Source organism: Opisthorchis viverrini (assembly GCF_000715545.1).
Source record: "Opisthorchis viverrini unplaced genomic scaffold opera_v5_261, whole genome shotgun sequence".
Lineage (NCBI taxonomy): Eukaryota > Metazoa > Platyhelminthes > Trematoda > Opisthorchiida > Opisthorchiidae > Opisthorchis > Opisthorchis viverrini.
This window is the reverse complement of record NW_008751917.1, coordinates 365,037-380,057: the sequence shown is the minus strand read 5'-3', so window position 1 is coordinate 380,057 and position 15,021 is coordinate 365,037. Positions and strand designations below refer to the sequence as shown.

Sequence of the window (15,021 nt, the reverse complement as noted above, 5' to 3'; positions counted from 1 at the left end):
GACCCTCTTGGAGACTTACACTTTCCAAGCACTGACGATATCACCTTGCTCATCTGCGGCTCCAGGCGTCAGAATGCTACCTTCAAAAACGGCTTTCCTCGAGCACGGGAAATTCAAACCTTTTTAATCCGATTGTCGGCAGCAAACTTTTGTGCCCCAAAAGCTTTCTTATTCATTAAAATTTTTTCGGCTATCCTGATGTGTAGCCGATCGTAATCGCGCAAAGTTGCTAAGGGTTGTGTGTCCAAGGGCGACACTAGCGTTGGATTAAAAGTTCTCGTTGATACTTTAATCCTGTTATTGTACCTGATTTAAACTTTGGCACGGTATATTAGCAAAAAATGACCACTGTTTTTGGCGGGTTTGTAATGCATTGAAGGAATTTTGAGGATAGGCATCAAACAACAGAATACTTATTGCACATGGTCTTCATTTTATCTGCCCACACTTCCGACTCCCGCGATTTAACTAATACGGCCACCACGTATAAGCGTTTGTATAACTGCTCGCAAAGATATTCCAGCAATGGCTGGCCTACGTCTGGTTCAAGCCACAACATATTTTAAACTCACACGCTCACTCCTATGTAAGCCACCGCATCTGGAAAGTGTATAATGAGGGTTTTCTGTAGATCGAAAAAAATATGGTAACTCTTCATTATTTCCTAAAGTTTTACATGTTGACGCAAATATGGTCTAATATCGACAAGAAATTCTTAATTTTGACTGCAAGCCGAGCAAATAATAAGTGACAACTGTCTCTCAAAAGTCGCTGCAAGCTCCGTGCAAAATAAAAAACGTCTTCACTAATAACCGTAGCTTGTTTCAATGCAGCGTTTCCTCCGGCACTCCGGCACCAACTTTGAAGTCGGTCGGTGTACCGTAGGATCAGTTCCCCGCGGTTGGGTCAGTAGACCGGCTGAGCGGCTGTTCCACCTGTTCGCTTACATCTTAAGTGGTACCATGTAGATGCGGACGCTAGTGTCAAAATGCCACTTGGTGCACTTGGTGACTTCCAGTGAAGAGGTTTATGGAGGGTATTCTTCCTCACTATCGGATGCGCCCTTTCTATTCGAGTGGGAGCAAATCCATAAGGCACTGTCGTTTTATCCAACAGGTGCTTTTCTCCATCCCTCTTCTTATCGTCTTTGAAACATCTTTGTAGAGCCCCGGGTATGAATCCACTCACCGCTTTACACATTACACTGATGTAAGTCACTGAGCTAAAATTAGTATCTGTCTTTCTGTGGATGACAAAGTTTAGAGAGTAAGAAAGATCAACTTTGTTTTTTGAACACACTATCCCTAACGTTTCACCGTGATAAACCATTGCATTCAGTTCACGAGTACCCATATTGTTGCCTACAATCAACGACAAAAGTTGCCACTGTATTCCTTCCGCTTTTGTTCTTGAGCTTCGTGTTTAGGTACTACTGAAGGTAAGCTGCGGATAAACTGTTTGCAGAGAACTGTAAAACTGCCAATGAATTGTTCACAAGAGTCAAAGGAACAGCTTTTTTGGGGTGGCCTGTAGGAATGTAAAGGGTGCTTCGCCCAGTCCCTGAAATTTTTCATGTTGCGTCCGAAGATCAAACGCGCAGCTTGATAATAAAATTAGCATTCTCAAAAACTAAACCAGCATTTTGTTGGCTGCTTCTTTCAGTTTCGTTGACGCGGGAACGTACGTGCCTCTGATTACGGAATTCAGAATAAGTTATACTGACTTGAGTGGATTAGGGTTGGATGTTGAACATGGGAGAGGTCGAGGCACGAAATAGAAACGAAAGAAACTTGGAGAGCAATTTTCATGAACCTGTTCTATATGCTTGCGGCGACTCGTATCTAACGGTGAAACAGTAAGTTGTTGTGCAGTTACCTGAAACAAAATGGATGGTGAACGTCAAGTTGAGACACATCTCGCCGGCTGATATTGGTCATCCGGAAAATGAGATCCAAAACTAAAAATGCTCCCATTTTCCAGAATCCGGTGCCAATTCCGATGCTGCTGGGGGGCGTAGGAGATGCCACCACTTTCTTGCAACTAATTGGCCTTGGCAAATTGAACCTATTATCATCCTGAACCACTGAATTTGTAGTCCTCGATATATACTAGTTTTCCCGTATTCGGAAATGTGCAGGGCACTGTACCATGAACTGAAAGTAGAACTGCCAGAAACCAATTCATAATAGTTTGCAAGTTGCAGGCAACACCTTTCCTTCTGTAGTGTTAGCTGCACGGCCTCAGCCAGACATCATCGAGGTGCTTTCGCCAGGGTATCAACATTGTACAGGTGTTTAAGGGATGAAAATGGAAGTCATGTCAGGAAACCGCTTATAAGGCCGAGTGATGTATCCGCCATATCTGATCTCAAAACGCCTCCTACAGAATGTCTCCCGCAAGCCCAAAATAAATGTGTTGTTATGGGGATGGAAAGATTTGAAAACCTACTTATCCCATCCAATTTTTCCAGTAGTCAGGTCTGGGTGATCATTTGTGCACATGTAAATGTCCTCCCGGATTTCAAACATGCAACAGACGCACTCAGACGCCAACAACACCCTTTCGCAGAACACTTGCTTGCTCAGACCTCCGAGGTTGAATGACAACTTTCCGGCTTGATTAAGAAGTCTTCCTCCTTGTATTTAACAGCCTCTGTATCAAACCGCTTAGGGAAGACCAAAGAAGACGACGGTGAGTGACTTTCGCGAGCAGCGGATGTAAAAGTCAACTGCGCACCGAAAGATCTAAAAGCCTTTTCAGACATCTGAGCAGAGCTGGATTTACTGGGAAGGTTACCAAGCTTTATCAACTTTTCACCACTGGTCATCACCTTTACGTGCAGCATAAATACACCGGCCAGCAAGCATGATGCATATTTATGACGTAGCTGCACAAATCGATGTGTTCGGCTGGCCATGCAATAACCGATTCTGCAACATTAGATCCACTTCTTTGCGGATTACGAAATAAACGGGTGAAAGTTCCGTTAAACAGCAAGACATTCTAAACAGAAACATATCTATTCTTAAGGGAAGCTGAATGATGAGCAAATAAGATGTATTGTGAATCACACAAACCTGCGGGAAGAATACCTCGGGAAATATCTCAAAAGTGCTAGGTAGCATCTTTTCCAAGCATTCAGCCAACGATTAGGAAACTCAAGGCCACACATCCCTCTCGGGTCGGGCGTACTTTAATACGGCAAGCTGCTGTCACGTTTTGAAAGTAGACAACCTATTTCGAAATTCATCTTATTCACCGGGTTGTTCTAGGGCTCCGTGTCTGTAAGCTTTCGGCGGCTCGCGCAATGTAGAAGCTTTTAGCAGTCGAATATTAAAAATAACTCCGCCGGGATCTTGAAAGCACTAGGGTCTCCCAAACGTTGCTGGAATATTGTCAACGGACAGGAAGTCTAGCGACCAGCAGGTAAGTAAAGTAGCCCCTACTGCAGTCCAAATGACTTTAATGTTGTTTATTGTTCACGATGAAGCTTCTTTTTTGTCCTTCAAATGTAATGCCCGACACTGCCTGCTAGGGAAAAGCAGAATGGAATGACTAAAAGGTAATAAGAATGAAAAAGGTAGCTATCCCAATAGGCCACGAAAAATACAGACTCATTTACCGAAAAAGAAAAGGGAGGAAAAGAAAGTGTCTACAAATCTATGGTAGGCTCGCAATTTTAAGCCAAAACCACCCTAACACCTCTTAAGAAAACAGCCTTGTAGATGAGTGCAAGCCGACCTCACCAAGGGAGCAGCCGACGTGGGAGTAAACATTTTCAAACCAATAATCAACGGTAACTTAAGCAATTGACTAGCCACCGACAAAGGCTGAACCGGTGGCCTGATCCGAAAATCTTCCCACTTAATGAAAGAAGCACGTGCGATTGTGCTTTTGGAAAAACGCATGACGGCTGCTTGAAGTCTGAAGAAATAGAAAGATGAACAAGAATTGATACGAAGGGTTGGCAGCCTGAAAAAACTGACAAGCGGCCACCTTGGTCAGCGTTGCAGCCTAATATTCCACCCCTTCTGAGGCATAAAAGATAGTCTGAACCATAATGCAGGTGTTGTGGTTGGTCCTCGCGAGACTATGGGCAACCTAAAACGATACGGGGACCTGGTTACTCAACCTTCAGGTATCCATTTTGCATGTTGTGTCCAAGTGGATATATAACTCGCCAGCTTTTATATGGACCCTTTCTCTTCAGACCTCGCCACTTGGGTTCGGTAGACCATCTTAATCCCTGAGCCTCAACTATCCTTATCCGCTACCTAAACACCAGTTGGCATAATCCCAGTTGTGGTCAGGAGACATCTGAACACTAGCTGAAAACCCCACTAACAACTTTTTCTGAAAGTAACAAAAGTTTTATTTATACAGGTATTTGGCTTGACACAGAGCTATAAGGAAGGCCACAGCAAGAATGAAATGGAAATGACTTCAGAGGCTGAGATTATCTGGGAGTTTTGAAGCTGTGATTGGCTGCGGACGAGGTTTTATGTTTAGTGCTGTCAGTAGAAATAGATCGAAGCATCTAATAAGGCTTCCACGAAAAGCTGCCCAAGCTGTGACCAAGAAAAAACTGTAGCCAAGAAAGCACCGCATTTCAAAACATTTTCAATGCAGAAAAAATTTGATGAAGCTATTAGTGCAAGGAAAACTTGTTAAAATTATCTTCGGCAAAACAACAATTTGTTTACGAAAGCCAACTTGTGAGAATTTAGTTTTGCCCTTATATCGGTATAACCAGACGAACTGGAAGTCCAGAATTCAGCGAAGCGTAACAACCAGCACGTATGTATTCGAATTGGCGAATATGTACAGTATATGGGATATTGAAACAAGAGAATAATGAATAGAGCAACGAATAGAGTATCAGTCATGTTCATCACATCCGCCACACCTTGAATGAGCGTGTGGATGTTTATAGTGCAGTGGTGGTCTTGACCACAATCTTTCGGATCTTCTCGGAATGGAAACTTCAGACTCTTCACAGGTTGTGTGTTCTTCAGATGGGTTATGTTCAGATACCATAAGATCATCTACAAAGGACTCATTAGTATTTGAAACAGCAGGATTGCCGTTAACAGACTGACCTCTGGTAATGAACTCAACCTGGTCAATGTATCTCCGGTGGCAATCCACACAACTGCAGGACGCAAAGTCTGTTGACCGGGGCCATTCTTCTGGCAGAATAGACCCTCTGAAACGAAGATTCCACAGTAGTCTTATTTTTTCCGAACCACGTGGAATTATATTTTTTGTGGCAGAACCATGCAATTACGTTGCATAAATTCAACCTGCATACTCACATGATTCAGTGAAATGACAGACGTGGAAAACCATGGAATTTCTCAGGCGCTAAATGGCCTGAGTTGTTTAACTGAAGCAGGAGACGTGACAAGTCCAACTTCATGACCAAGCGCGAATGTCAATATTGCTCGTCGGCTTAATTTTTCCAGGGGGTCAATTGCTTTGAACGCAAGCAAGTTACTGATTGGTAGAAATTCATCAACGGAATTCCGACCGCCGTTCCAGAAAAATGGCTCCCCAATACTGATTTTCGTTAAATGGAGATGGTGAAGCTGATAATCTTTTGTGATAATTTCGGCGAATTCGGATATGCTACTTTCACGGTGTGGATTTGTTTGCGATACACCACACAATTTCACCGAACGCATTCTCGATGGCCGGTACTGTTCATTTGACATGGTTTAGCTCCATACGTAGTTCCAGGTCAGGGCTGTACCATAGTGGGAAGCTAAAATTCACTTGGTAGTGTTCATTTTCTCTCAAACACAGTCGTCCGAATGGTGGGAGATCTCCCTCTAATGTCGACATTTGCATGAGGCTGAAGAAACTGCCCATATCGAGAACGACGAAATCCAAGCTCAATACACTTCATCAACTCCACTAAATATAGACTCTACATTAGAGACTGAACAATAGTTTTAGCCCGAAGGTGGAGTTTAATCATTCGCCTTCTCTCAGATGTCCGGTCCAAGGTCACGAGCAACGTAGGGAATCTACCAATCAGAATGCTGCAGTCTTCGCAGACCTCTTGTTCACACGCCTACGTCTATTGTTAGGCTTCACCACTCACCGCTCTCTCGGTTTCTCATGGTTGCGTCTGTAAGTCCCGTATATTTCTCTCGGTGGTTATGAAACGGGGAGGACATTAGTGTTGTTTGTCAGTGTGTCTGCTATGGTCATTGAGCACTTTTCCAAGCTGAAACGAAGGCATACACAGACAAGATCACATTGGAAACGAAAATTTGGAGATCGGCGACCAGCTGAGTGAACGAATGAGTTCACGGCTTGCTACACTGTACTATTTGTACCCATCGTGAGAGGAGACCTGAGCAAGATGATTATGCTTGGTTAAGAATGTATTCTAGCATGAAGTAGTACCGGAACCAACTGGTGGACACGAATAGAGACAATGAGAATTCCTTCATGATAACGCATTTCGTTTTCCGCACCGTCACGCTCACGGGCGCGTGAGCTGGCCATCTCAGCAACCAGGTTTTCTTCAGAACGATGATATGCAACATTCCAATGTTAAGGCGTTTGTGCCTATTCCAAGAAATAGTAGAATCAAACATAGTGCGCAATATTTCTCTCTCAGTTGGAATACATATAAAATTTGACCTTGGTACCATGTCGCTACCGCGAGGAGACCAAAGCTTTCTGCGATGTGCCACTCCAAATAAATCAGCAGCACTTTGAACCTTACCGGAGGATATCCGTACGCATCCTGAGGTTGGCCAGATGATAGAGATACGAAGACAGGCTTCCGGTTATCCAAGTTCATGACTGTGATATGTGAAGTTACTTACTCCGTGATGAACTTGTTTTTATGTCGACCACGCTGTTTTCTGGATAGGCTTTCAAACCAAAACTTTTGGATGGGCATACTGATTATTCTTCCGTCTGGAATTGTGTGTCCTGGCGTATGACATGTATTACAGAATTATGAAGAACACAAATTCATTTTCATGCTACATTGGTCAGTGCTTTGTGAAACCCGCTTGTTCCCTGTAAGCACGCCATTCAGAGACTCAAGCGGATGGCCGCTTGTGCTACCAGTCGCATCTACCGTGTCGTTTATTCGAACTTCATTCTCTTGTCTTTATCGCAGCCTTGGGCCAACCTGCCTCTGTACGCACTGTAGGTGCTCCAGTGACAGCGGTACTTTTGAAAACCGAATACAGATCTTTGTACAATGATTTAGTCTATGACACTTGCAGTGTAGACACTGCTGATTATGAATTGCAAGCAACCCCGCAGCTGCTGCCACAGGTGACGCCACGGTTGGCATAACATTTGTGAGGTGCATTTAGGTTTACTATGTGATACTTCAGGATCGGTCCTTTCGGTGGAAGTTATTCATAACGGGGAAAAGCTAACTGCAGCTATAATCGACGCCGGAAATTCTGCCTGCCGTGCTGTCGGACGTGGAAAGGGTTACTCCGACCCAAAGACATCAGGCGTTTGCTTGTTATAACTCGACTACTTCTTCCTCTAATACGTAGGCGCGCAAATTCGGGTACTTCCAGTAAGGTTACGATCGGGTATACAGTGCATTGATCAAGTTTGTATATTGCGTACCGCTAACAAATGGTCGCCCTTTTCAACATCCGGGGGCCCTCGATTCTGTAGATGGAACACCTCTTTCAAACAACAGCACAAAGTAGATTTCTTGGAATCTGTAAACACATTCCGGGCCCTCTATTGCGGCGCTTGTAGTCGCGCAGGATTTCAAGATGGATATATAGAACTTTTTTCATCAGCATTGATAGCAGTATACCGCTAATACATACTAGCACTCGCCTGCCATAAAACCATGAGGAAAAGTGGAAAGCAAAGGGACAAGTAAGTGCTTGGTGCGAAGAAGCCCTATATCCACAAGAAACACGAGCAAGGATATGGTGCTTATAACTTTATACAGCATTAGACTAAATATGAGCATCATGCCGAAGTAAGGCGCCATCAACGGAATGGGCCCAGTGTCCTTTGCGAACCCCAAGCCCCGAGCACAACAACAGGCGAATTTCAGTGAGACAGCCCGACTTAAATGACTGCATTGTACCATGTCCTGCAGGGACTCCAACCACCTTGCAAGTCCCGCTTTCCAGGCTCCAGTCAGGAAGGTGTGGAGATCCGGCAGCACTCAGTTTGACTTCAATCGTCTTTGCCTCGAGTTGTCATGTCATGACTTGTCCCTGTGAGTCTGGTGTCAGCAACCGCTCGGAACAAAACGATTTTTTCAGTAGATAGTGGTTGGGAGTGCGTAATGCATCCACCAACCACCTTAATCTGGTTTAATCTGCTGCTCCAGCCATTGGGATTGGGTACCAGGCACTCGCTTACACACCACTTCTTTGTATACTTGTAGCGGCCAACCAACTATTGCCATGCTACAGAGACGTCCTAATTATAAACTAAAATCCCCAGAAATTTGCACTGTATCTAAATTCTTCGCGGTGGGCACAATAGTAGCTGTTTCTCATTAAGTGTTCCTTACAGCATCGGAGCTACGTTAGTATGTTGTTGCGTAAACAGTTTACAAGCAGAGCGATGAGTACACGGACGAAGCAGAGCGACTGTGCACAAATACCCAATTCAGTAGGTAGGCCTGAGCTCGGGGGCTGAGAGCCATACAAAAACAAGGGATTAAAGAATCATCTGAAATTCGCATTCAAATTCGTCTAAACAGCAAAGTGCGGTTTGCTCAGTTAGTATACCTGGATTTTGTATTCCGGCCTCAGAAATGCATCGAGAAGGCACCAACAATGCGCGCAATGTAGTTCGTTAACCAGCTTGCTCGAGCATTCACTGACTCCTCTCTACATGTCCCTCGCCCAAATCCTAATCCATCTAGCTATCAATTACTTAACAGTCACTCCGTATCTAATCTACCCAGACAATAGAAAAAAGGAACCCCCATTAAATCCAATGGATCTGTTTCACATTTTTGCCTGCAGCCTCTGTACTCTCTCTCTCTCTCTCAAATTGGGGAACGGGCAGCAAACCTTGTTTTCTTTTTCGATCAATGTGTGTTGTGTATCCGGATCACGCATAGAACATTCCACATCTGGTATTCACCTCAAATCGCTAGGTACGAACCCAGATTTCTTGCAGTTTATTCTTCGAGTTTCTGTTGATCCTGATGCAATGGATCGTGGTATCTGTGTTGTGGGAAATGTGCTTATCAGCAGACTTGAGTAGGCCGTACTGGACTGGATTCCGGTAAACAGTGGTATCTGCGCTGCTCGCTCGAGATAACTCACTGGTTAAGACGCGATCCAATTAAATCCGATCCCGGCATCTCCACCGCTCATGTCAGGGCTTGGGAAACTCAAGTGTCTCAACCCTCGTGCTTCCTTTGGGTAGCATGGCAGCTATACGTAAAAAGGGTGTTACAGCCGAACGATTCTTATTATTATGATGTCCCACTCAAGGTCAGTACATTTTTCGCAGTGAACAATGTTTGTTGTGTGCTCCGACAGAACGCAGCACTGAGGCTGGGAAAGACAGCTTGTCTCGAGGTTGGTCACGGTTGCTACAGTCAATGAAGAATACAAATATTGTGATTCTGACAGGTAATATGAACGCTCAGTTTGGTCGACTGATTCCTGATGAAGCTCATCTTGGCGACTGATCATGGGTTGACGTTCATCGCACGGATAATGCGGAATGACTTCTTCAATTATGTGCTGAACATCATTTAGCTATAGCGAGCACAAAATTTCGGCACAAGCGGTCACACCTTGTGATTTGGAGGTCACCAACTGCAAACTAGACGTGGACTGAGTTGGACCATGAGACACAGCTACCGGTGGAGAGGCTTGAAACAATATTGCCGTTCACTTTTTAGTACGCCACTGGACATTGATAACGGTATTGTGCAGGAGTGCGTATTTGTTGACTTTGGAATATGACTAATGCAGAGCACAAGACAGCTCAGTAGTTTGGACGAACTTACTAACCGGAAGGTCTGTGTTTCGAACCCAGCGTCTTTCTTTAGACTGTTTCTGTCTTGACTTGGGCAACCTGGCAATATCTCAGCCCTCATGATTCCTTTGGGTGGCATGACAGCTAGCTACTGAAAGCCTGTTAGAGCTGAATAATTTTTGTCATTATTTACGGTTGATAAAAAGCCGTTCAGTTCATTTAATGTAAAGGTTTTCCGTGGCATAAAATATCGACATGGTTTTGCTGATAAACCATAGAAATTGATGGGTACGGTGGCAGGAATGGTAATTTGCACGGCCATTGGAGAAAACTGAAAAGAGCCATGCTCGTAGCTTTTGAGACCTGCCGGAGTTCGGCCTTGCATCCTAATGAACACTGGAACTTGTCACGTTCAGTAGCTGTAATTGAAGACGGGAAAACTACACCAGCAACAAACAATTATGATGACGCGCTCAGATCCTTAAAGTGCCGAATAATGGAGAGCTTAAGAACTGATAGAGTACTCTGATGGATCGCAAAAGTCCGTGAAACGGAGAAAACTTCCGTTCCAGCCAATTGGACACTGGTCGAAGGAGGGCGGGTGTTAGTACAATAATTTTCCAAAAGGAGTGGTGTCTCTTTCATTCACAAAAACACCATGTCGAAAGATGAGCTGAACAGTTCGAAAAGCAGTTCAACAACAATTCAGCCGGTCCCCACCAACTCAACCTCTTGAAAGGATCAAATGAACCCGAGTTGAACTTTGGCATTACTATTCCCTCGACAACAGAAGTCCAGGTTACAATTTCATTATTTCAGTACAACGAAACATCTGACCTATACGGTTCGATTCTTGCATCCTACAAAGGTGGTGAGTCCCTCGTGTCTTTTCTATCTGTCTCTGACACCTCGGGGATCGAACTACTGCTTGAGCGTTCGCTCACGGACACTGATTACGCATCATCATCATCATCATCATTGTCAGCTGTAAGAACCGCGTACTGGTCGTACACTGGTTGTAGCCTAAGTAACCTAAGTAATTTTGCTGCATGGTTCCGTATGGCCTTTGAAGCAGTTAAGTGCAAGGTTTAGCTGCAAAAATGAGTGACACTGTGTCGGCGAGCAGATTGATGTGGTAGATAAGTTCGTATACTTTGGTAGCGGACTAGCGAAATTAGGAAAGCCAGGTAACGTTTCCCAACCTCCAACACCTGTGGCGCTGGCGTGATCAGTTTAACTGTCTAAGATAGAGTTCGCGATTTTACGATCCGATCTGTCTTAGTTGGTGGATCAGAGACGGCCGCTGCCGGTGGAATGTTCTCCTTGTTTGACCACCAATGCCTCCGAATTATCGCTCGGGTCTCATGGGAACATTAGGTCTGTAATGCTGACGTACGCCAGACGGTTTCCGGGAAAGTCCACTTTTCTTCGTTGGATCAGTTGGTCACATTCCACAGATTACGCTGGTTAGGCCGTGTACTTCCTATACCAGATGAGCGTCCGCCTCGTAGAGCTCTCTTGACCCAGCGTCGTTTCGGCTGAGGGTCATGGGACGGGACAAATCAATTATTAGCCACCCTGACAGATACGGTTGTCCCACAGCCAATGGTGGCCTTACACCAGATCTGTCGTTCTCACTGCATAGCTCTCGTTTCGTGCCTTCTAGGACACACCACTGTTTTATGTCAATCAACTGATCTGGTCGTCACCGCCAACGCATTGCTGTCATTCCGTATTAGCGTCGTTGAACGGATATGTAGCACCTGGAACCACCGCACTTTATGCACGTTTTGTTAACGAGAAATTGATCTTCGAGGAGAACAGGGTTTTAATAAAGCAAATGGAGCGGTAGATATTATCATCGTCATCCTCAACAGCATAACATCAATGTTCAACACTGATACGTCGCTGCCATACAACCATAGTTTATTTGAAAATTTTATTTTGAAGAAAATAATAAAAGTGATTAAGGAAGGAATTTATTGCTAGCCCAGCCCAACACAATAACCCCGAGTTGATTGATTGATTGATTGATTCCGAGTTCCCTGCACCACCGTACACTCATTCAAGCAAGCTGGATAGAAACAGGAATGCCAGTGACGTCAATTAGCGGCCATATCTTGCAGCGTCTCCATTGGGCGCAGTTGAGATCACGCGATCCTCATCCTGGAAGGAGATTCGCACTAAAGGCACCCAGACTCTTCGTGATCTCTCATACCCTTCTGCCGTCTCATCTTGCGCTACTAGGAACAGCACAGAGAACAGCACCTTCTTCAGTCATTCTTCAATCGAAATCCCAGTTGCACCCGCTTTCTAACTGCCTTGTCACAGATTCTCTGACGACAGCCCGCACGAGCTATGGTTCTGCCGCTGACCGAAGATGCCACGTCTCACAGCCACGCAAAAACACCCCGTACTGTAGCCCGATACACATGTTCCTTGAGATTCACGGATATGCCTTTTTGACGCCGTAGATGTATGCATTCGGCGAACGCGACTCGAAGCTTAAAGATCCGTTCATTGACCTCAGCTACCACACTACAATATAAATTAATATGACTTCCAAGATACGTAAAATGCTCCACAACCTCGAGTACTTCTTTCAAATGTAAGTGGCATACCCAGGAGCCTGACCCTATATTTTTTGGGTCCAGCGCACATGCAAAACGACTTGGTGATTTTTATCAGCTTATCCCAAAACACCTGCGCCTTCTTTCAGAGGACGAGAATGACATTGTCTGGATATTCCAAATAGACAGCAGCTGTCAGCAGCTGTTTGCTTAAAAACCTTCCGGCTTTTGACTGATAACCTTGTCTATCAGGGAACTAAATAGGAATGGGAGCAGTTGAAGGACACCACTTTGCGCACGAAAGCTCTTGGGGAGCTCAATGACTACTCTCACCCGCCATCTGTCTGAGAATACAAATAACTTATTGTCCAAAAACTTCCAGGACATTCCTTGCTATACAAGCGGCTTCAGGATAACGGACCGGTCAACCGAGCCGAACGCCAATGGACTCCCAGAGACACTCAGATTGTGGGTCGACTGTGCATATGGCATTGTTCTAGCTTCTAACATACTGTAAGAATTTGGGCGGCGCAACACCTACCAGGCCGGAATCCCTGCTTGCTGCTCTCAATTCAGCGTTTCACTGGCCGTAATAAGGCGATGAAGGACAATGGACGCAAAGAGTCTTTTACGAATAGGGTCAGCCTGATTTCTCTGTAGTTGCCGCACTACGGGACATTTTTTGAAAATGAACACTCACTGCTTTTACCCAGTTGTCTAAGATAATCCCATTTTCCCAAATGCGGACAACTAGATTAGATAAGCTCTGACTGAGGACTCCACCCTCATCCGGACGGGGAACTTGGTGGTGATTCAGAGAATATATACAGTTACTGACCTCATAGGGTGCAATGAGTTCCAGGTTTACCACTGGGGTTCTAATTCAGATGTAGGATCCAATTGAGTGGCGGTTGGTGGCAACGAGAATTGTTGTTCGAAGTATTGGGCCCAGCGGTCGAGGCGTCTTTTATTCAGTTTGATTGTGCCATTTTGATCCTTGACGGTTTCACTCAGACGTGGTTTTTGGGGGCGGTCGCAGAGATAAACTGAAATAATCTTTGGACATAATTGGATTTCTGGGCCTTCTCCGTTAATTTACCAAACTTCACGGCCGGAGCGCACGCTTACTTTCGTTTGAAGTCCAATAATTTGTGGGGCCCAATTGTGTTCGGGACCGGCAGTACCACTGTTCCATCCGATATGCAATCCTTAAAAAGATTAAAAAATAAAAATAATCGTTCAGCTGTAACATTCTTTCGGTGCCTAGCTGCCATGCCACCTGAAGGAAGCACGAGGAATGGGATACTGCGCTGGGTATTTATTGACTGGTTTTACATCTAGTGTGACTGTCAGAGGAGTGCATAAAAGCATTCGCTCTGCTTGCATTTAATCTTTTTTGCTTCGAAACAAATAATCCGCCGCTGGATTCTCTTCTGTATTTTGGTTCCCAGCCGTTTACACTGTATAATTAGTGTGCATTTTTGTTTATGTCGAGGACAGTACACAGCAAATGGAAGATCAAAGGCTTTCATTCGTTACTGCATTATGGTCAAACCAGCCAGTGGATGTTTTTATTATTGTATACAAAATTCCTTATTTTCCGGACTTGCATCCAACCACGCCTTCGGTGCCATTTGGTTTCCGTTCATGGGGATTTTTTTGTTTCTTCATGCTCGCAGACGTTTTTGCGGAGATGTTCGCTGTCGTACTGCAATCCGTTGGCCAGAAACATAATGAAGTAAACCTTCTTCGTGTACAAGCGGATCTGTTGATGGCGCGCGCTGATTTACTACCATAGTTTTTAAGCTTGAAAGTCTTATGCTAACATCTTGATTTTGAAAAGATACTCAGCACTTAGGAAGTGTCGAACGTGTAGGGGCGAAATCCGCGTTTTCTTAGAATGAATATAAAATCCGACAACATTCTTTCAGATAAGATGGAACCCAATGTTCATATAGTTGACCGTGTCGTTTTAGTCGTAATTCGATTCTTTGCTTTTCAGGCGTCTCAGCATTTTAAAGAATTGACGTTAAAAGATGCGGATGCAGCACTTAGTGCGGAACTTCACCGGCTGGTTGAGGCAATCCCGGATGGAGAGGCTCGCAAACGAGAGGCTTTCCGAAAGCAAATGGATGGATTCCACAAACTTTTCCAACGATATCTGGACTCAACCTCGGACGTATTTGAATGGGAAAAAGTAGAACCCGTTCCCAAAGATTTCGTGAGTTGCACTTAAGCTACACACTTACCTGGAGGTTTGTTGGATCGCCCAGCAACCATTCTCAGCACTTTAGTGGTACGAAGGAATGTCTTTCTTATCGCTGTATTCATAGTAGTGAGTCACGCAGAACTTAGCATCTGCCACCAATTTTATCGGAGCACGTACAAGAGGCTGTTAGTGGTACGAATGTCTTTCTTATCGCTGTATTCATAGTAGTGAGTCACGCAGAACTTAGCATCTGCCACCAATTTTATCGGAGCACGTACGTAC

The 15,021-nt window shown here is 44.7% G+C and overlaps 1 protein-coding gene across 1 annotated transcript in view; it reads left to right on the top strand.

Moving 5' to 3' along the window:
- Positions 1 to 6,069: 6,069 nt before the first annotated feature.
- Positions 6,070 to 15,021, top strand: part of T265_09173 (hypothetical protein) — a gene marked incomplete at both ends in the record, with an annotated part of 22,687 nt that continues 13,735 nt past the window's right edge. The window contains 2 exons of the mRNA XM_009175184.1: positions 6,070 to 6,135; positions 14,533 to 14,751. Coding sequence (XP_009173448.1) covers positions 6,124 to 6,135; positions 14,533 to 14,751 — 231 coding nt within the window. The remainder of the gene's footprint in view (positions 6,136 to 14,532; positions 14,752 to 15,021) is intronic.